Here is a 21,346-nt window from a genome sequence, read left to right on the forward strand (position 1 = left end):
GTGTGCATTGGTCTGACCCAGAAATATCCTAGAGTTCTGTTGTAAAACCATAGTCTCGGGCCCCTTGCTTACCTGCAAGTTGGGGGCTAAGGAGCTAATGGCGCTTGTTAAGCTGAGCAGTAGCAGGAGTTGGTCTTGTGGCTACAGCAGAAGCACTGGCTGAACTTGTAACCCTGCAAACACCTGGACTAACAAGAGCTGGGTTCAGCTGTGTGGACTGAGCAGAACTAGGCTCAGTTGTATGCAGTTGGGCTCAGCTGTCTGCAATTGCATGGCTAATGGACTTTGCAGGGGGGAAGTATATAAGGCGAGGTGAGGGACGAGCAGAGAGACGTGGGAGGCTTCTACCGTCGCTGGTCTCCCGTTGGTGTTTCATCCCCAGACCGTCTCCCTGTGCACAGTCCTGGCTCCGCTGGCTGGAGCAGTACACGTGCCTTGTTGGTGAAAGTCCCCTATAAGTCTGCTCACCTGTAAGTATTCCCTCTGTGGCCCCCCGAGCCACACATCCTCTGTCCCCTTCCCTGGTCAGTCCGCAGCCCCCCGTGCCTGCGTGCAGGGGGTCCACGGGGAGACCTGGAAGAAGCTCCTCCTGGCTTCCACCTTCAGGCCTACTCAGCTTTGGCCCTTGCAGCCATTTGGGGGTGGTGTTGGTGAACGGGCAGATTCTCCCTCCTCCAGCTCTTTTAAGTAAAAATAAATCTTCAAAAGTTTCCTCTTAAAATGATAATAAAAGTTTAAAAAAAGTTTACTCTTCGAGGCAGGCATGTAATACAGTAGGTAAAGCTGGCCCCCGGAGTGCTGGCATCCCATATGGTGCCAGCTCGTGTCCACTTCCAGTTTGGCTGCCTGCTAACGACACGGGGAGAGCGGTGGAAGATGGCCCGAGCGTCTGGGCCCCTACCGTTCGTGTGGGAGTCCTGGGTGAGGCTGTGGCCTCACCCAGCACCGGCTGCTGGGGCCAGTTGCGGTGTAAGTCCAACAGATGGAAAGATCTTCCTCTGTCTCTCCCCTTCTCTGGAACTGTGACTTTCAAATAAAATAAATTTGAAAAATATTTATCCATTTTCAAAAATGTATTTGAGTGAGATCTACTACCAACTGGTTCACCCGCCAAGTGCCTGACATAGCCAAGGCTGAGGCGGGCCAAAGCTAGGAACTAAAATCTGATTTTGGTCTCCCACCTGGGTGGCAGGAATCAAGGGTTTGAGCCATCACAGCTGGACCCAGAATCGGAAGGAGACATGAACTCGAACCCAGGCAATTTATAAGAAAATTTATGTATCTATTTTTGCATTTTTTCCTCTGAATTCTATTTCATCGGATATGAATAGTCTGTGCTTGCTTGCTTGTTCCTATGGTTTAGCATAGATTTTCCTATCCTTTAAACTTGCCAGTTTAGTTTTGTTTTCATTGACAATAGTAACCATAGCTTGGAGTTTTTTTTCCCCCCCAGAGAATGAATTATTTATATTTGAAATGCAGATTTTACAGCGTAAAAAGTCTTCCATCTGCTGATTCTCCAAATGGTCAAATGGGCCAAAGCTGAGCTGAAGCTGGGAACCAGGAGCTTCTTCCAGGGCTCCCAAGGACTTGAGCCATCCTTTGCTGCTTTCCCAGGTCACAAGCCAGGGAGCTAGATGGAAGTGGAGTAGCCGGGACTAGAACCAGTGCTCACGTGGGTGGCAGCGTCAGCAGGTGGAGGATTAGCGCCCTAGGCCACCATGCCAACCCTACCTTGAGCTTGTGTTTACCCATCTGTATCTGCAAGCATAGCTAAACACGCAGTTCATTCTGTGTGTTTCTAAAATTCGTTGGAAAGGGAGAGAGGGCTGCTATTATGTTTATGTAAATAATATTATCTACAAATCAGGATAGTTTTGCTTCCAGTTTTTTTGTTTATTTGGGGGGGGGTTCAGCTTCGTCTCTTGATATCGGCTAGCAACTGCAACTTTTTAGGTTGTTAATGATAGCCGAAACTTTGTTCTGAGTCTAGATGTTTTAAAGTGAATGTATGAAGTATAGCATTCCTCCTAGTCAGTGGTGTGAGGGTTGAGCCGACCACCTGCAGTGCTGACAAGTCCTGTGCACTGGCTCCTTGCTCCTGGGAGGACAACAGACAATGGTCCGACATGGAGGAAGCCCCAGACCCCTGGCTTTGGCCATTTGGGTAACGAACCTGCAGGTAGAAGGTACCTCTCTCTTCTTTCCTGCTCTCTCTCTGTAGCTTTGCATTTTAAGAAAAAAAAAAATTTTTGTTGTAATCTATCCAATAAGAATAAATAAATCTTTTTTTAAAAAATCAATTGTCACATAACACATTGTGCAAAGATTTAGTTAGGTATGATTTTATTTTAAAGACTTATTTTTATTGGAAAGGCAGAGAGGAGAGACGGATCTTCTGTCTGCTGGTTCACTCCCCAAATGGCTGCGATGGTTTAAGCTGAGTAGATCTGAAGCCAGGAGCCAGGAGCTTTTTCCAGGTCTGCCACGCGGGTACAGAGTCTCAAGGTTTGGGGCTGTTCTCCACTGCTTTCCCAGGCCGCTAGAGCCTGGGAACTGGAGCAACTGGGGCACCAACTGTTCACCCGCGTGGGATCCTGGGTAGATCCCAAGGCGAGGTTTTAGCCACTAGGCTACTGCACAGGGCCCATGAATTTTGATTTTAGTGACTGTATGTTTAATGAGAGGATTGTGACTCGTGATCTGCCACGTTGATAGACTTGATGTTGAGCCGTTTAACTTCCTTGGGTGGTATCAACCATTCTCATTTTTTCCCCTAATTAACTTAAGCCCCTTACCCCTAAAATAGGTTGTTGTATTGCCTTGATACTTTTTAATCTCTTGTGATAGAGTCGTTTATTTTAGATTTCTCCGTTTTTTGACTGCTTTGTGTCATGCTTTAAAACCCTCATGTCAAACTGTAGCATCCATACTTAGGATTCGTTTTTGAGTATGAAACGTGACAAGATTGTTCTTGACCCGCACAGACCCTTCCATTCACGGGGTGAGGCGTCCTTTGTGTCACTGAATTGGAACACAGGTTCCCTCACGCACCGAGGATTGATAATGCCTCTTCAGTTTATGCAGTGCTGTGTCCAATTCGCTCTTCGTTTATGGAAGGGAGGGCCTCTGTGGGGATGGTCAGGGCTCAAATCTCCACCCTGCTGCTTCCCAGCTGGCAGCCAGGAGCAAGCTGCCAGGGCCACTTTGCTATTCCTAGAGCATGTCCGTGTCGGTGTTGCCCACGGCGTGGATGTTTAAGGAACCGGACGTCCTCCTTGATGCTGAGTGTTGAGCGACTTCCTGTAGGAGTGGTGTGGCTGCCGCGGTGGATGAGTGTGTGCAGAGCCTGGGTCTCCTGTGTGCTGTCCTGCCGCTGGGAGCAGTGTGCTGGTCACGCCCAGGGGAGCCCGCTGCGGGGCAGTCTCCACTGCTGGCCTGGCCAGGGTTCGAGTTCTCCTGCCTGCCTGCCCTGTGGAGCTCTCCAAGGGGGCACTGGCACACTGCATAGGAAAGCTCTGCCAGGACCTGTGTGGTCAGCGCATGACCACGGGTACTGGGGAAAGCCCTCTGTGTCTAACTTCCTGCGGAATTCTTTAAACCTTTTTTAATTCACTAAAGAGAGTTGGGTCATCTCTGCCCCCCCTTACCTGGGTAGTATAAATTTCAAGACCCCCCCAGTGGAAGCTTCAAACCACAGAATACTAATCCTATATGTACTGTACTTGATGTTACACACGTGTGTGCCTAACAAATGTTCTCTAAGGCACAGTAAAAAATGAGCAGTCACTAATAATAGAAAAGTTATAACAAGACGCTAATAAAATATGTGAGTCTGGCCTTTGTCATCGCCCTTCCCACCCCCCCCCCGTATCTTTCCCTTCCTTTTTTTTAAAGATTTATTTATTTCTATTAGAAAGGTAGGTTTACAGAGAGCGAAAGATTTTCCATCTGTTGGATTATTCCCCAAATGGCCACGACGGCCAGAGCTGAGCTGATCCGAAGCCAGGAGCTCCTTCTAGGTCTGCCGTGTAGGTGCAGGGAAACAAGACTGTGGGCCAACTTGTACTGCTTTCCCTGGGCCGCAAGCAGGGAGCTGGATCAGAAGGGAAGCAGCCAGGACGCAAACTGGTGCCCGTATGAGATGCAGGTGCTTGCAGGTGGAAGATTAGCCTGTTGAGCCGTGGTACCAGCTTGTGTCTTTCCTTCTTATGCCCCTCTCCCGTCTGATTTCTCATTGTGTAATATTAACATTTTCAGAGCCTGGCAGGTCACGGCCAGATGGGGGTGAGGAAGGGGGCACTGTGTGTTCATTGCCATCTTACTGTTACCTTTGATATTTAGAATACACACTTCCGTTTTATGATTAATCATCCCCCAGTATTTATTTAAAAATGGTTTATTTTTGTTGGAAAGTCTGATTTAAGCCAAGAAGATACAGAGAGAAAGATCTTCCATCTGCTGGTTCACTCCCCAAGTAGCCACAACTGCAGGAGCTGAGCCAGTCCAAAGCCAGGAGCCGGAAGCTTCTTCCTGGACTCCCACGCGGGTGCAGGGTCCCAACATCTTGGGCCATCCTCGACTGCTTTCCCAGGCACAGGCAGGGAGCTGGATGGGAAGCGGGGCAGCCGGGACACAAATCGGCCGTCCATATGGGATCCTGGTGCATACAAGGCGAGGATTTTGCCACTGAGACATCGCTCCAGCCCCGTCCCCCCCAAATTCATTTCTTATGCAGGGAAATGTTTTTCATTTACCTGATGAATATTCATTAAAGGAAGAGATAAGTAATGTTGTTCCCAAAAGCTGGATGAGACCCAGGGGTGTTTTTTTTATCAACATTTAAAAATCCCGTCTAAAAATGTGTTCATATCTGAGAAGGAAGGTGCCTTTTCTTTGCGCTGTATTATTAGGGAAGCAGGGTTGGTAACATTGTGAGAGGAGGTATGGACTTTTGAGGGGGGAAAAATCACTGGAAAATTTATTCTTTTAAAAGATTTGGAAGGCAAAGTTAGAAGGACAGACACAGAGAAGTCTTCCATCCATTGGTTCACTTCCCACATGGCCACAAGAGGGCGCAACTTGGCAGATCTGAATATGTGTGTCTGAATAATTTCTTGGAAAATCTTCCCCATCTGAGAACATGACAGAATTTATGGTTGTGTATATCTGAGTTTTTTGTTTTTAGTCAGTGTGATGTCCTTGGTCCCGCTGGAATTTTAGGGTAAGGTTAGACAGGATAAAGGTTAGTTACTTCTGAGGCAAAAAATGGTGATGTAGAATGTGTGTATTGCACTGAGATGATGATGCACAATTCTTGGAGAAAACTTGTTGACTGTGTTTTAAGGAGGGAAGCTCATTTAAAAATTAACAGCGGATCGCTATTTTCTATGGAAAACTTGAGGAAATGCAGACCGCAGTTAGAGCAGTAGTGCAGATAACGCGACGGTGTAGCTTTGCTGTTTTCCATTTTTAATTAAAATGTGGGCATGCGTGAGGAAATGTCTTCAGTGGTTATTTTGAAGGATGTCAGAGTGTTTTTAAGCCGTGCAGTGCTTTGAGAACGACCTGAGTTCCGACTCTGGGCTGCCTGCTTTGTGGGCGCCTCCTCGGCCAGCCTCTCCCTTCTGCCCTCCCGCCCTGCGTGCAGCGCCCTCTCGTGGCGGCGGAGGGAGGGAGGTGCCAGTGCGGCCTGGCTGCAGCGCCCTCTCGTGGCGGCGGCGGAGGGAGGTGCCAGTCCGGCCTGGCTGCAGCGCCCTCTCGTGGCGGCGGGAGGGAGGTGCCAGTCCAGCACGGCGGGCGCAGGCGCCTCCCTCGGGGCTGGTCCTTCTGCGGGCGCCCTGTCGTCCCTGGAATCCGAGATGCTCCCTGAGCCAGTCCGGGTTGGCCTCTGGCTGCCAGCTGCACCCCAGCTCAGCTAGCCCTGGGGTACTGGGGTACCGGGGGGCCTGGGGCCACCTTCCCACCTTCGCACCAGCTTCCGGGGTTAGCACCCGCGGGAGGCGCTGGGGCTCCGGGCGCGGCCCTTTAAACTTTGTTTTTTAAACTTGGGGGTGTGGTCGCTGCGCGCCTCTCTGGCTGCTGGTTTGTCCCTGGTCCACCAGCCCTTCCCTCCTGCCCCGCCTCCCAGATGCCTTGGAGTCATGAGCCGGCAGGGCGCGGGGCCCCGTCTGCGGGTCGAGGTGATCAAAGGTGAGTGCCAGGGGCTGCCCGTCATCCCCGAGGGGCGCCCACCAGCGCGGGGTTGATCTCGGAGGCCCCTGGTGTGCGGGTGAGCTTCAAGGTGCCTTTCAGCTCCGTGAGGCCGCAGTCGCCCCATCTTAGGGTAAAGGTGGGTGGCCTGTCCTGCTTGCAGACGCGCCTGTGGGTGCTGGGCACCCTGTGCTCCTGCGCCCTGGCCCCGGGCCGTGCCACACCCTCCTCCGGGTTCAGGGAGCGAAGGTCGCCTGTGCGGCTTGCTGGCTGGCAGGGATCTCGCCTTCCCGGCCACCCCGTGCTGCCCAGAGGCGTTTGTGGTCATCAGAAGCCTCAGCTGAGTGTACGAGGAAGTACGTCTGTCTGGGCAGCGGTTGTGAGAATAGATGGCAGATGGGAAGAGAGGAAGAAAGAAGCTGGAGTTGCGCTTGAGGGGAGCAGCCAGCTGGCATCCCCGGCTGGCTCTGCGCTTGGCACTGCTCGGACGGGCACGGGCGATCAAAGCTGAGCTTTCAAGCTTACGGCACGTTTTGGCTCCTGCTGCTGGTGTGTGACTTCTGAGAGGTGCAGCCGTGCGGTTTGTCTGTTTTGAGACAGCTGTTTTTGGGGACGAGGAGAGGGAAGGGTGGAGCTGGCCTCGGGTGGGGGCAAGCTCTGTGCCACACGGTAACGTCTCATGGCTTGTCTTCAACAACGATTGGTGCTAATTGTACCGACAGCGAAGTAGTGATCCTGAGTTCTAAAAAGATAGTCGATCCTTCAGAGCAGTTGGGTAAACATAGGACTTTGTGTGTGTGTGTGCCTCTCAAACTGTGAGCAGCGGTAATTTTGAGCAATTTTGAAAGCCTCCTTTCTCATTACCTGCAAGCTGATTTCTCACGGAAAAGACTTTGTGGGGGTGTTTTGGGTGTTTTAACTGAAGGGAGCTGGAAGCTGGCCATCAAACCCCCACTTACTTCTGTCGGTCCAGGAGGCTGACATTTTTTAGCTGGAGTGAAGGTTCCTTCACAAATTAAACCACACGCAGTGTGAAAAACCACCCACCACTCTTGTGGCAGCTCAATGCGGTTTCTCCTTTTTTAACAATTGGCTAGTTGTTATCTCCCAAAATAGCTAAAATTATCTTCACGTTGCCCATTGCCTGCCTCTGTCATCTAAAACATTCATGGAATTAAAAAAAAAAGATGGACTTATTTTGAAAAGAGGGAAGCTTCGATCTGCTAGTCTGAAGGAAGGAACATTGCAATTTTTCCATTTCAGATCGCCTTTCTTTTGCCATTCTCTACAGCAGACCAAAGAGTGCAGCCAATGAACATTATTTCAGCATAGATAATGAACTTGAATATGAGAAGTAAGTATTGTTTTAAAAGATTGTTAGTAACTTTTGTTTTTGAAGACTCTTAAAAGTATGTTTATAAATGGAGCAGCCCTGGAAAATTAGAAATCTTTTCATTTTGCTAATTGCAGAATCACTTCTTTTAACCTTTGGCAAGAAAACAGATTTTTCGGGGGTGGGGGGGGGGGAATCTGAAAGAACCTTTTGTAAATTTAAACATTTAGATTTGATATTGATAGCTTACTGTAACCATAAGATGCAGACGGATCCTAAAGTAAGGCAGGGCCAGTTTCCACTGGGCGGTGTGGAAAAGCTGCTTGTTTGGTTCATTTAGAAGTAATGTTACTGAGGTAAGATTTAAATGTGAGAGTGGAGCCTTTATTGGAATTGCTAACTGGGTACTGGGCCAGAATATTGTTTCCACGCGCGAGGAAACCGTGCATTGGAAGCGTCTGCCCTTAGCCTGTCTTAGGGGCACGCCTGTGCAGACCACGCAAGTCTACATGTATGTCTTTTTTTTTTTTCATTTTTGAAGCTTTTATGCAGACTTCGGACCACTCAATCTGGCAATGGTTTACAGATATTGTTGCAAGATAAATAAGAAATTAAAGGTAATGTCTCTCTCTCTCTCTTTTTTTTTTTTAAAGATTGAAGCTATAAGTAATCACTGCTCATTAAATCTTGGGAGAAAAGTAAGGAAAAGGCACAGTAGTTTGTTCTCCAGCCTTCTGGACACACTTGAAATCACAGGGCAAGTCAAGCCCTATGCCTTCTGATACGGAGATGCTTCCAGCAGTTTGTGGGAAATAGACGTCGAAGATATGTATGCTGGCGCAGAGAAAATTTGAAATCCATCCATGTAATCTGTATGAGGAAAAAAACTAGACCTAAATCACAACATTTGGCATCAACGTAAACTTGTTTTCCCACAAACGCTTGAAGTGTATCCCCATTATGTACCTACAGGAGAGTTGACTTTTCTATAAATTAGGCACTGTAAAAGATTTAATAGTAAATCATAATCCTAGGATAATTATAGCAATATACTGTAATAAAATTGCTCTTTGTGCAATTTTTCACTTAATCTTTTGGGGCCACAATTGACCTCTGAAAAGAAATATAAAAAAAAAAAAATAAAGCCAGGGATGAAGATTGGGGGAGGGGCCAGTTTTGTTTTTTTTTTTTTTAAAGGAAAATGACATTGTTGCAGGGATGTTTGGAACATACTCGTGATGTTTTGTTGTGCCAGCATAGTATGAATGTATTCCAGAGAGGAGTTTTTAAAATCCCCTGTGGAAAGGCACAGAGGGAACCCAGTATCCCAGCTCATTCTCTTCCCTCACATCAGCAACAGCCTGGGGGCGTCCAGAGGCCCCCCCAGGACTAAAGCTTGGAGCTGTGTGTGACCGGCAGGAAGCCAGCTGCCTGCCTCATCACCACGGCTTCCCAGGGGCTCCAGTAGCAGGAACCTGGATGCACTGGGGGAACCCATCCTTGTGGGTATCTGAACTGTTAGTCGGGCCATCTGCCCCTGTTTTCTAATGTTTGGATTAAATCGTTTAAATTTGTGTTATTTGGTTTTCAAGTACTTGAAAGAACTGAGTGTGAGGACAGATAACTTTTTTCGGGAAGGTGGGGACAGGGGGAGGAAGTAGATACTTTAAAGTTTATGCAGTGAAACAGTCAAACCAAGCTTTATTTAAAAACGTTCACTCCATTATAAATGCAAGGATGATTAGGGAGATGTGAGTGTTAGGACATCCTGCCAAAACTTGTCAGAAGAAGGGACTGGTCCTTCGCTCTGAGGCAGGAATGGAACCATTGAAAGCTCTGTGTTGCCAGTGGTGGCTCAGCTCTTTCAGACAGGGCAAAAATAAAACGGATGCCTCCTCCCCGGGCTCCGTCCCAACCCTCACCCCAGCCCCCGGAAGGCTCAACCCTCTTTTCACTTTTATCCACTGGTTCAGCCAGGAATGTCCCAGCGCAAGGCCTGGGAGTGTGTTGACCAGATGACCTGCCTGAGTGATGATGAGATGGATGTGGGTGAGTGGAGCATGGCTCGTGTGCTTGGGCTGCTAGCTGTAGGGCTGGTTTCTGTTGGATCTCCTACACTGTGGGAACAACTATAGACGCATTCCTTACGGAAACACTGGCTTCCAGAAGCTAAGATTCCTGTGCAGAGGAATAGATTCTCTTCTTCACCCAAATAACTGAAATACTGATTTTTTTAAACTCAGGAGCGAAGCACATAGCCTGACAAGTGCTGACGAACCATGCATTGCTCTGGTGACTGTAAAAGTCCATATTCTTTATTGATAAAAGTAGCAGAGACATGATAGAAGCACAGGGTGTGCTGGGGTCTTCGCCAGCTGCGTGTCTGTGTATGCATCCCTGACACCAGGAACAGAACGTCAGCGGCCTGCGAGAGCACCCTTGGACCTTGCTTCTTCCCAGTGCACCCCCGTCCTCACCCCTTCCCACTGCCCCCTGCCCTCAGCCCTTCCCACTGCCCCCTGTCCTCAGCCCTTCCCACTGCCCCCTGTCCTCAGCCCTTCCCACTGCTCCCTGTCCTCACCCCTTCCCACTGCTCCCTGTCCTCACCCCTTCCCACTGCCCCCTGTCCTCACCCCTTCCCACTGTCCCCTGCCCTCACCCCTTCCCACTGCCCCCTGTCCTCACCCCTTCCCACTGTCCCCTGTCCTCACCCCTTCCCACTGTCCCCTGCCCTCACCCCTTCCCACTTCCCCCTGTCCTCACCCCTTCCCACTGCTCCCTGTCCTCACCCCTTCCCACTGCCCCCTGCCCTCAGCCCTTCCCACTGCCCCCTGTCCTCACCCCTTCCCACTGCCCCCTGTCCTCACCCCTTCCCACTGTCCCCCTGTCCTCACCCCTTCCCACTGCCCCCTGTCCTCACCCCTTCCCACTGTCCCCTGTCCTCACCCCTTCCCACTGCCCCGTCCTCAGCCCTTCCCACTGCCCCCTGTCCTCAGCCCTTCCCACTGCCCCCTGTCCTCACCCCTTCCCACTGCCCCGTCCTCAGCCCTTCCCACTGCCCCCTGTCCTCACCCCTTCCCACTGTCCCCCTGCCCTCACCCCTTCCCACTGCCCCCTGTCCTCACCCCTTCCCACTGCCCCCTGTCCTCACCCCTTCCCACTGCCCCGTCCTCAGCCCTTCCCACTGCCCCCTGTCCTCAGCCCTTCCCACTGCCCCCTGCCCTCAGCCCTTCCCACTGTCCCCTGTCCTCACCCCTTCCCACTGCCCCGTCCTCAGCCCTTCCCACTGCCCCGTCCTCAGCCCTTCCCGTTGCCCCCTGTCTTCACGCCCTAACAGCATGGGTTATTTTTATCCTGTCCTGTATACCCTTTTATTTTAATTTAAAGGCGTTTGGAACAGATCATTAAAAAATGGAACAGTAGGGAAAGGAAAGAAAGATCTCGCTGCCATCCAGTCTGGCTCGTGCCTGCAGTCCAGGGTTCGCTGGGCTTCCTGCATTGGCGGGCCCTCCCTTCCGTCTTCCCCAGCGACAGGTTCATTCTGTCCCAGGCGCAACAACTTTTGTGGGGAAAAGCGGTGTGGTATGCAGGGGTGTCAGTGCAGATCCAAACATCTTGTTGATTGGGAATATGTCTTCATCGTGAAATAAAATTTTGGAAAACTCTTGAGTTGAGAAGGAGTTACTAACAGCTGTTTATTTTTACGCAGTCCATTACAATGCTAAGGAAGAAAATTATTCATTTTACTGGCTCAGATCAGAGAAAACAAGCAAATGCTGCTTTCCTTGTTGGATGTTATATGGTAAGTGTCTGCTCCGTTCCTAATGTCAAAATGTGCACAGCTACAGTCTGCAAGTTGGAGATGAATTCTTCTTGCTTCTTCGTGTCTTGCTTGCTTCCATAGATGGCCTTTTTAAAAATGATCAGTCGAGGAAGGTTTACGTTAAAGGCATGTGGTCTGTGTACCTTTGGCTTAAATTTGTAGTGAATCTAAAATTACTCTTTAAAGTCATTTATGGAAATTGGTTATGACTCAGCGAGTGATGCCCGTTCGCTGTGGTGTTAGTTGCCAATCTGTGATGAGAGCTGTGAAGTTATTTTCTGGGTTTGGGACCAAGAATGATGAGGGGAAAGATGAAATGGCGAACGTGTCGCATGAGGTGTAACTGTCCTGTAGTTGAGTATAGTTCTTGCCTTCTCCTCCGAGCATCCCAAAGCAGCTGCACCAGGCGAACGGTCGTCAAGGAGAGCCAGAAGCTCCCCGAGTCCGCGCTTGGCATCGCTGGGCACGTGCTGGGAAACGGGCAGCCTGGGCACCAGAGTTAAGGAGTTCCTTTCATTTGTAACAAGGATGGAAGTCAGAGTTGATTGAAGAGTTAGTGGGTTTCCGTAGTAGAAGTTTGTCCTGAGTCTGCTAAGAGCCCCTCCAGGGTGGATCCCCGACCTTTGTGGTGGTGAGGAGGCTGTGGGGTGCTGCCTCCACGCCTCCCCACCCCCAGGGGGACAGGTGTAACAGTTCATCTCTGGGTGAGTTCTTTTCATTCCTCCTGACCTCCAGGTTTGCTTTTGTCATGGCAAAATTATGCCCTGCTATGTGGCTTGCCAATCCAGCATCTACAACAGCGAGTCTGAACGTTGTCGTTTTAGTGGATACCGGTTGAAGTTCTGTTGTGTTCCTTTTTCAGTGTTCAAGGTGTCTCATCAGGGCAGTGACGGAGGCATCTGGGGCGGGGCTTGACTCATCGTCCTGCTCAGGCTCACAGGACTTGTTGAGAGCAAGCCTTCAGTTCTGTTCCTGTCCTCTCTGGCAGTGTGAAACCCGGGCTGCAGTTGAGGTCTGCCGCAGGCCGGGTCCCGGAGCTCTCCTGACCTGGGAGCGTGGCCACACGTTGCTTCATTGCTCCTTCTGCTTGCAGTGACCGCACTAAGCGTTGTAAAAGGAAAGCACGCAAGAAAGACATCTCTGAGAGCCAGGGGATGGCGAGATGGGTGTTTTCACCGGGATGTTTTTGGCTAGGCAGTGGGGAGAGGAACCCCTGCTTCTGTACATCTTCTGCAGAGCAAGGTGCACAGCCAGCAGTTCTGGCTCTCAGAGTGCCGGAAAGCCCCCCGCGACAAGCAGGTGGTCCTCGGTGTGATCGTATGGGTCTTGCTCGGGGCGGCTGGGGGCCCCTGTGTGGAGCTCATACGGCAGACAAGCTCTGTGGGGCTGCTTCCAACTCAGTCTGCAGATGAGATGGTCTGAGCTGGTGCAGGCAGGACCTGGCATGGCAGCCTCACGCTGAGGAACCCCTAAGGAGGTGACTGTGGGGAGGCTGGGAGCTCAGGCTTGTCTCAGACACAACGCCAGGGCAGCCACAGGTATTTGGGATGTGATTCAGACTCTGGCTGGCCGCTCAGGGTGTCCGCACCGCAGAAGAAAGTGCCCGGCCCTTCCTTGTTCCCTGCCTCTGGAGGCAGCGGAAGACGGCTCAGGAACTCCTGCCACTTGTGTGTTGCGTTCTGGGCCTGCGTTGAACTCCAGAATTTGATCTGGCTAGCCTCGTCTGTTGTGGGTTTCCGGAGACCGAACTGGCAGGTGGGAGCTCTCTGTTCCTTTTGCCTTTCAAATAAATATTGAAGTTTAACAAATTACAATATGCAAATTAAAATAAATAAAATCAGGCCCAGCTCAGCAGTCCAGTGGCTAAAGTTGCCGCCTTGTACACGCCAGGATCCCATATGGGCGCTGGTTCGTGTCCTGGTGGCTCCACCTCCTATCCAGCTCCCTGCTTGTGCCCTGGGAAAGCAGTCGAGGATGGCCCAAAGCTTTGGGACCTTGCACCCGTGTGGGAGACCCAGAAGAAGCTCCTGGCTTTGGATGGGCTCGGCTCTGGCTGTTGTGGCTGCTTGGGGGATTCGATCATCGGATGGAAGATGCTCTCTGTCTCTTTCACTCTGTAAATCTAACTTTCCAACAAAAAAATACTTATCTTTAAAAAAAACCCAGGAAGATGGGAGCTGTGGGGTGCACACTATAGCAGGTTATATCATGTGTCTTTTGGGGTGCTGGTATCCCCAGTCAGAGTGCGTGGTTCAAGTGCTGGCTGCTCTGCGCTTTGTTAAGATTTATTTATTTGTAAGTTACAGAAAGAGCTTCCGAGTGGTTCACTTCCCAAGTGGTCCCAGCAGCCGGGGCTGTGCCGGCCTGTAGCTGGAAGCCTGGAGTTCGTTCTGCCTCTCCCACGTGGGCGCAGCGGCACAAGCATTTGGGCCATCCTCTGCTGTCTTCCAGAACACATTAATGAAGAGCCTGATGGGAAGTAGCCGGCTCCTATTCTCTGCTTCCTGCTGATGTGCCTGGAAGGCGGCCCTGTCCTACCTAACCACCCCTTTTTTCAAATTAAAAAAAAAAGGGGGGGCGGGAAATCATTCCTTTAAAATCTTGATGCTGCTGTTTCTTTACTAGCAGTGGAGAGAGCGGGGTGGAAAAAGACCTGGTGTTCTGGCTAGGCAGTTGTGGGCATGTTTGTTCCATTTGGATTCACGTTTTGACTGACCCTGTGGTACTTAGCATACAGAGGTTTGTTGCTGTATTTTAGATGTACAAAGGCATCCAGGACTTGACATGGGCAAAGAAATAGAAAGATGCGTTTGTCTTGCGCTTCATGGGAAGACCTTTCATCACCCTGCGTTTCCCAGGAATGCCGCAGAGCGGGGGCAGCAGCTTGTGCTGCCAAGCGTGCCAAGCGTGCCTGGCATGGAGTCTTGCCTGCTCTCCTGATGCCAGCTTCCGGGAGGCTGCAGTGGATGGCTGAGTCCCTGAGGACCCAGATGGAGTCGCCCCCACCATCCGCCATCCCCCGACGAGACATTGAGGCAGTGACCCAACAGATGGGGAGCCTCTCTCTTGCCCTGTCCCTTCCTGCCTTTCATACAAACACGGAAACGTTTTGATCTGGCTGGAATCTGTTACGTCGAGGGGTTCCAGATTTCCACAGACGCACACTGATGGGCTGACCTGGTGATCTCTTCCGGTGTCGGTGAGGGATCCTGGAGACCGTGAGGCTTTCTGCTGATTGACTTGGCACGCCCACAGTAAAACAAAGATGGAAAATCTGGAGGGAGAATTGTCAGGAAGGAAGCACTCCCACCGACTCTGCTCATCTTCATGTGCCGTTTTGAAGCCTGGGCGTCTGGGAGGAGTCTTGCTGCAGCTGGCCTTCCCTGCACAGAACGACAGACAGCGTGGAGTGGGAGGCGCGGTGAGAGGATGCTTTGGGGCCTAGGAATGGACTGTTAGTACTTGCATTCCTTTGTTCTCACCTTGAAAACAAGGCCCTTAGGCCTCGCGGAACTTGAAGTGTAGCTCGACGCACTGCTCGCCTGTCGGCTGTTGAGACTTCCTGAGGGTTTTAAGTGAGTGTTTTAGGTGCCTGGTCATTGCCTTCAGTGCATTATGTTTCTCATAGTCTAGCAGTAGGATTTGCCTATGTTCTTATCCCAGTGGTAGAATCTTTCCCAACAAATCACAGCAAGGGGCCAACATGATGGCTCAACTGGCTAATCTACCACCTGTAAGCGCCGGGATCCCACATAGATGCCAGTTCCTATCCCAGCCACTCCACTTCCCAACCAGCTCTCTGCCTAGGACCGGGGAAGGATAGCCCAAAGCTGGGGAATCCTGCACCTGGGAGACACCCAGGGGAAGCTCCTGGTTCCTGGCTTTCTGCTGTCCCAGCTCTGGCCGTGGCGGCCATTTGGAGAGTGAACCAGCAGGTGGAGGATGGTTCTGTTCTCCGTCATTCGTCTGTCTGTAAATCTGCCTTTGTAATAAAAACAAGTAAATCCTTTAAAAAAATCAGAACACAGGTAGCCATCTTCAGCACCACTGTGGGAGGGCATAAATGAAGGCTCAAGTTTCGGGCTTCTTAGCTTGCTTTCTCTTTTTTGGTTTTTGTTTTTCTTTAGAAAGATAAATGTGATCCCGACAGGGTAGCCTCGCAGTTAAAGTCCTCACTTAGCACGCACTGGGATCCCACATGGGTGCCGGTTCTAATCCCGGCTGCTCCACTTCCCATCCTGCTCACTGCTTGTGGCCTGGGAAAGCAGTCGAGGATTGCCCAAAGCATTGAAACCCTGCACTTGCCAGGGAGATCTGGAAGAGGCTCCTGGCTCCTGGCTTCAGCTCAGCCCAGAGCGTTGCGGCCACTTGGGGAGTGAATCAACGGATGGAAGATCTTTCATCTTTCCTCCTCTCGGTATATCTTGACTTTTCAATAAAAAATAAAACTTAAAGGATGCTGGCAGTGCAGTAGGCAGCGACACTTGCTGTGCCTCCTTGGTTATGCCTTTATCCTCCATGTATTAGCTGTTTTTTATTATAATATTTGAACTTTTCCCTCAGACAGATGGGGCTGTTTGGTTACCTTGAAGCTAAATTTTCTAGTTAGGAGGCAGAATAAATAGTCATTTCCTTTTAGTTAGCAGTTTCTGAAGTAAAGTGTTATTTTAATAGCCTCAAAGCAAAATTTTACAATCTGTTTTAAAGCTATCCAGCCAGAGTGTCAGTGGGTTTGGGCTCATTTGCTAAATATATGTATTTTTTTTAAGAACATTGTCTCTTTTAAATTTATTTTTATTGGAAAGTCGGATATACAGAGAGGAAGATTTTTCGTCTGATTCACTCCCCAAGTGGCTGCAATGGCCAGAGCTACACTGATCCAATGCCAGGAGCCTGCAGCTGCTTCTGGGTCTCCTACATGGGTACAGGGTCCCAAGACTTTGGGCCATCCTCGACTGCTTTCCCAGGCCACAGGCAGGGAGCTGGATGGGAAGTGGAGCTGCTGGGATTAGATAAATCAATCTGTTTTAAATTAATAATTTCTGTTTTTTAAGATTAATTTTACTTTAAAGTACGGAGACGGAGGTCTTCCATCCTCGGTTCACTCCCCCGACAGCCACAATGGTCAGAGTTGAGCTAAAGCCTGGGGCTTCTTCTGGATCTCCCGTGTGCGTTCAGGGTCCCCCAGGCCGTGGGAGATCTCCCGCTGCTTTCCTAGGCCGCTAGCAGGGAACTGGATGAGAAGAGCAGCGACTGGGACCACTAGGGGCTCCTGGGCTGCTGGCGCCATCAGAGGAGGATTAGCGCGCCATCAGAGGAGGATTAGCTTGCCATGCCACTGCTGCATGCCATCCAGCTCCCTGCTGTGTCTCCTTTATAATACAGGTGTGATGCGTTGGCATGATGGGAGTAAATGAGGATTTCTAGTTGGGGAATAAATATTTGCGAGCGGTCACTGTGGGCGGAAGCGGGGAGAGTTGGTGATCTCACTTCAGACCCAGCTGGCTTTTCATTTCATGTTTAGTGTTTGACACAAATTAGTGTTCACCACATGTTGCTATTTTTCTCCGTCTAATTCCTGCGCACACTATCTGTTTTAAAAAGCTAAAATATACTTTTAAAATTAAAAAGCTGAGGTTATCATTTTTGTCTCGCTGTTCACTAGTTTATTTCTTTAGTGAGTTTTATCGGTGAGCGTCACACATTGATGCTTTCCTCCAGATGTGTAATACTCAGGTCTCGCACAGGTGAGAGGCACTTAGAGACTTGGCGTGGACCAATAGCCTTCGTGGCGTGGACGTTTGGCACAGCCGTGAGGGCCACTTGGGCCTCCAAGATCCCTTCAAGAATGCCTGGGTTCATCTTGGTTCTGGTCCCCAGTTGCCACCCTGGCAGGCAGCAAGCAAGAGCTCCAGTCCTTGGGTCCCTGCCCTGGCACGGGGACCTGGGTGGAGTTCCTGGCTGCTGGCTGGTCCAGCTAGTCCAGCTCCAGCTGTTGGGATGGTGTGGGGCAGTGGACCAAGGAATGGAAGCTGTCTCAGTGTGAGTGTATGTGTCTCGTTTTTGAAAATTAAAAACTTTGAGCTCCTTTCTTTTTTTCACCAAAGCCAAAACTTAACCAGTTTCTTACATTAAAAAAAAAAAGGTTGATTCCTTGAGACTCCAAGAGTTCATCCATCATCTTCTCGTTTTTCCTTTTAAAAACATTATTTGTTTGGAAGTCAGCGTTCCAGCAAGGCGAGCGGGGTGGGCTGGGGTGGGGTGCTGGTCTTCATCTGCTGGCTTACACCCCCAGATGATTGCAGTAGCCAGGGATGAACTGGCTGAAGCCAGAAGCTTGTCCAGGTCTCTCACCTGGATAACAGGATCCCTAACCCTTGGATTTGCTTTTCTCGGGACGTTATTAGCAGGGAACAAAGTGGGGTGCCAGAGCGGCGAGGACTTGAACCAGTGGTCACTTGGGATGCTGACATTGTAGGTGGGGGTGGCCTTACTCACAGCTACACCACAACATAAGCCCCTCCAGCGTTTTTCTGTGTGTAAAACAAATGCAAAACATTGGAGGTGTGAAATGAATGTGACACATCTGTACTGCGATTGGTGCATAGCTTGCTAATTTGATTTCCTCTGGTATTTAATAGATTGCTTTGCTAGATTTGATTGTGTAACATGTAGATTCCCTTTGCAAAATGTTGTTTTTGATTCGGAAGCCTTTCCTGCGGTGCACCTTTTTATTAACTTCTAGGGACATCCTGACTCAGCAGTCCGTGAGTAGACTCCTAAGCTGTGTTGGACGTTGCCTCAGCAGTCGTCAGAGCCCTGAGACTTGCTAGTTAATGATGATCTTTTGAAAAAGTGGTCCATTTATTTAAATAACCGTTCTTTGGGGCCCAGAGTGCTCAGTGCTGGGGCCACAGGAGACCAGAGGGCTGTATCTACACAAGCAGCCACCTCAGACACACCCTTCCTGGGTGTCCTGAAGCGCAGCAGCCAGGCAGCTGTAGGCAGCAAGCCAAGCGTGGCGCTGTCGCAGCGCAAGCCCAACCCGGAGGAAGAAATGGCCCATGGCCGAGGCAGCTGGCCGCACTTCACGCCCTTCTTCATGGTTTTACTTCCTTGTCCCCCAGGTGCACCTGCCCGCACTTCAGCTGTCTTCTGCTCCTTGCCAAGCGCTGTGAATTTCGGCAAGGACGTGGCCCTCTGATCATTCATGACCCTGATGGCAGATGCGTTAAGCATCCCGGCTTTTAACGCCTAGTTTGACAAAGTGGGGTGGCTGTCTCGGCTGAAAAGGCCTGAGCGACAGGCCCTCTCCAGCTCCAGCAAGCAGGGTGGTCCTGGAGGAGCAGTGAAAGCCACACTTGGGAAAATAGTATTCTCTGCCGCTTTCCTGTAACTTGGAGGATTTGGAAGGAGTCGGTGTTCCCACTGAAACAGTGCTAGGAAATAGTTTATTAAATAAGTCAGATCTATCCTCCAAACTTTATTCAACCTTCCATGTGTGGCAACTTTTTTTTTTCTTTAAGATTTATTTTATTTGAAATTTATTTTATTTGAGTTACAGATAGAGGGAGAGGGGTTGTAGCGAGATCTTTCGTCCTCCGGCTCGCGCCCCAAATGGCTGCAATGGCTGGGCCTTGGCTGGTCGTGCAGGCTTTGGGACGCTGGGGGCGATCACGGCTCTTGTGGTTGGATGCTTGCCCTTGGTGAGTCAGGCGAGCTGCATCGAGTCCATTACTGATGTGGGCGTTCGGGGGGGTGGACCTGTGGGTAGTCTTGTGCTGGTTCTCATCCCCCGTCCCCACCTCGCTCACAAATTCATAAGGTTTCAAATGATTCAGAACTCTTTCTTACTGTGAAAAAGATTTGTGTTGTCACATAACATTATGTACTATATACCCTCTCTCTTAATCATCCTTTGCATTCACCCGGTAAACCTATCTCTTACTTCTAAATTGCACTGAAAAAAAAATTTTTTTTAACTGTCTCCACCAAACTGAGTTATTTTTTAATGATTAGTGAAGAAGCTCTTGGCAGAGGACAGATGGTCCTCTGGCCAAGACGGGAAAATAGTTGCAAGAACTTCTAAGTGCTGGGGACACTGTGACATTTGGAACTGGTCTCTGGTTTCTCGGGCGGGCACATTTGGTGTCGGAATGTGAAGATGCTTTGTTCTCCCCTCCTTGGGTAACGTTTTGGTCTTTCAACTGCACCACAGATTTCCCCGGGTACATTGACAAAGCTTCCAAATGCCGTGTGTAAGAATAGAAATAAGAAACATGTAGAATGAGGTTTTTATTTGAAGCCTGGCTTGTCGATGGAAATGATGCGTGATCCAGTTAGGGCCCTTTGCCTACGGGCACCTCGTAGGTTTTGAAGCAGGGCAGGTGATCAGGGCGGGACGTTCCTGTTCTCCGAGAGGCTGGGCTGGCAGGTGCAGTTCTTGGCAAGAGGGGCGGTGCGGAGTCCTGGGAGCGGCCGGCTCAGGTGTTGAGCAAGAGGAGAGAGAGTCTTGCATCATGACTTTGGGAAACTGCTGACTGTCTGCCTGTTTGCTCCCACAGTATTCTGTTTGCTGGTCTGGGATTACTGTTGGCTGCGAGGGAATTTTCTTGCTTCCTTATTTACTCGTTCAAGTCAGAACTAGAGAAGCAGAGGGAGAGGAGAGCCAGAGAGTTCTGCATCTGCTCGTTCATTCCCTAAGTGGCCACAGTGGCCCGTTCGGAGTCAGAAGCTTCCTGTGGATCTCCCATGTAGGTGCAGGGTCCCAGCACTCGGCCGTCTGCTGTTTTTCCTAGGTGTGTTAGCAGAGTCCTGATAAGCAGAGCAGAGTCTAATGGAGGGCTGTACTTGTTATAGGCCAAAACATTGGCTTCTGGGAGATGTTTCTTAGTGTAGGGAGAGACAAGGCCTTCCTACTGCTCCTTAAGCCACGTCTTTGGCTAGCCACCTGCAAGAACCTGAACTCATTATTGTTTTTAATGTTTGTGGGATGTGATATTCGTTACCCCCAAACACAAGGATTTGGGGCACATTTGACCTGATCTCAAATGGTTCTCGTGGTTTGGGTGTGCTAAGTAGCGTCCCCTGTGTGAATCTGGCTCTGCACCTGCCTGGGTGGCGCCCAGCTGGAGGGCCCACTTAGAAAATGACTCCTTGCTGAGCCCTGCCACTTGAGTGTGGTCAGCAGGAGTCAGTCTCTGACCGGCTGTCCTGAACGTCCTCCCGGGAGGACAGCTTGCCTCCCTCGGTGAGCTCCAGAGGCAGCAGAGCAGGAGGCCCCGGCTCCGTGTGATCCAGCCTCAGGAGTCACGCGCTGTCATCTCTGCGCCACCCTCGGGTTTACACAGCTGTGCCCTGTTCCTTGTGGGGGGTGACAGGGAGGAGAAAGATCGTGCAGGCCCGAAAACGCCGGCAGGTATTTCCGGGCTGCTCCGGAAGCTGGCTGTGACAGCTGTTTATCATCTCTTGGCCATTTGTTGATTCCTGTTTTTAGATGTCACTGTGGAACTGGAGGGGGCATTCTGTGTGTGTGTGCCTAACTTCCCACGAGAATGCACAAGATCTGAGAGAACTCTTCAAGTGAAAAAGTGCCAGAGGAGTGTGATCGCTCCTAAAATTACTGATTGATTGGAGTTTACTAGTTGGAGAATTTATGTTAATTCTCAAGTCATGCGTGGGCTTCTTCATAAATAACAAACTCTGAATAATTGCGTTTGGGAAGGCTTTGGAATCAGGATGCAAAAATTATAAACCTCAGCCAAACTTTGTTTGCTGTTATGAACATAGATTCTAAATCCGTACAGTTCTCTTCATTTATCTCACGGAACAACAAAGAAGTGTGTCTCATATTATTTTTTTGTTCTTTCACCGGATTTAAATATGTCTAATCTTGCAAAGTTCATCACTAGGAATTTGTTTTCCGCGTGGGAAAAAATGTTCCGTCGTTCCTGTCTTTTGAATTGAGCCTGTGAGCTGAAGCTGCCCCGGGGTCAGTC

At 50.1% G+C, this 21,346-nt stretch overlaps 1 protein-coding gene across 3 annotated transcripts in view; it reads left to right on the forward strand.

The window, feature by feature from the left end:
• CDC14B (cell division cycle 14B) overlaps positions 1 to 21,346 on the forward strand; it is a 68,119-nt gene that overhangs the window by 18,891 nt on the left and 27,882 nt on the right. For 2 of the 3 annotated variants that reach the window (XM_040988862.1, XM_040988863.1), the window contains exons 2-4: positions 7,456 to 7,546; positions 8,067 to 8,142; positions 11,235 to 11,327. In XM_040988862.1, the coding sequence (XP_040844796.1) occupies positions 7,456 to 7,546; positions 8,067 to 8,142; positions 11,235 to 11,327 (260 nt within the window). Of the gene's footprint in view, positions 1 to 6,090; positions 6,193 to 7,455; positions 7,547 to 8,066; positions 8,143 to 11,234; positions 11,328 to 21,346 lie in introns of those variants that run through there. The other variant, XM_040988864.1, reaches the window with a different exon arrangement.

Source organism: Ochotona curzoniae, unplaced genomic scaffold (assembly GCF_017591425.1).
Source record: "Ochotona curzoniae isolate NIBS_2020 unplaced genomic scaffold, NIBS_Ocur_1.0 contig_50, whole genome shotgun sequence".
Lineage (NCBI taxonomy): Eukaryota > Metazoa > Chordata > Mammalia > Lagomorpha > Ochotonidae > Ochotona > Ochotona curzoniae.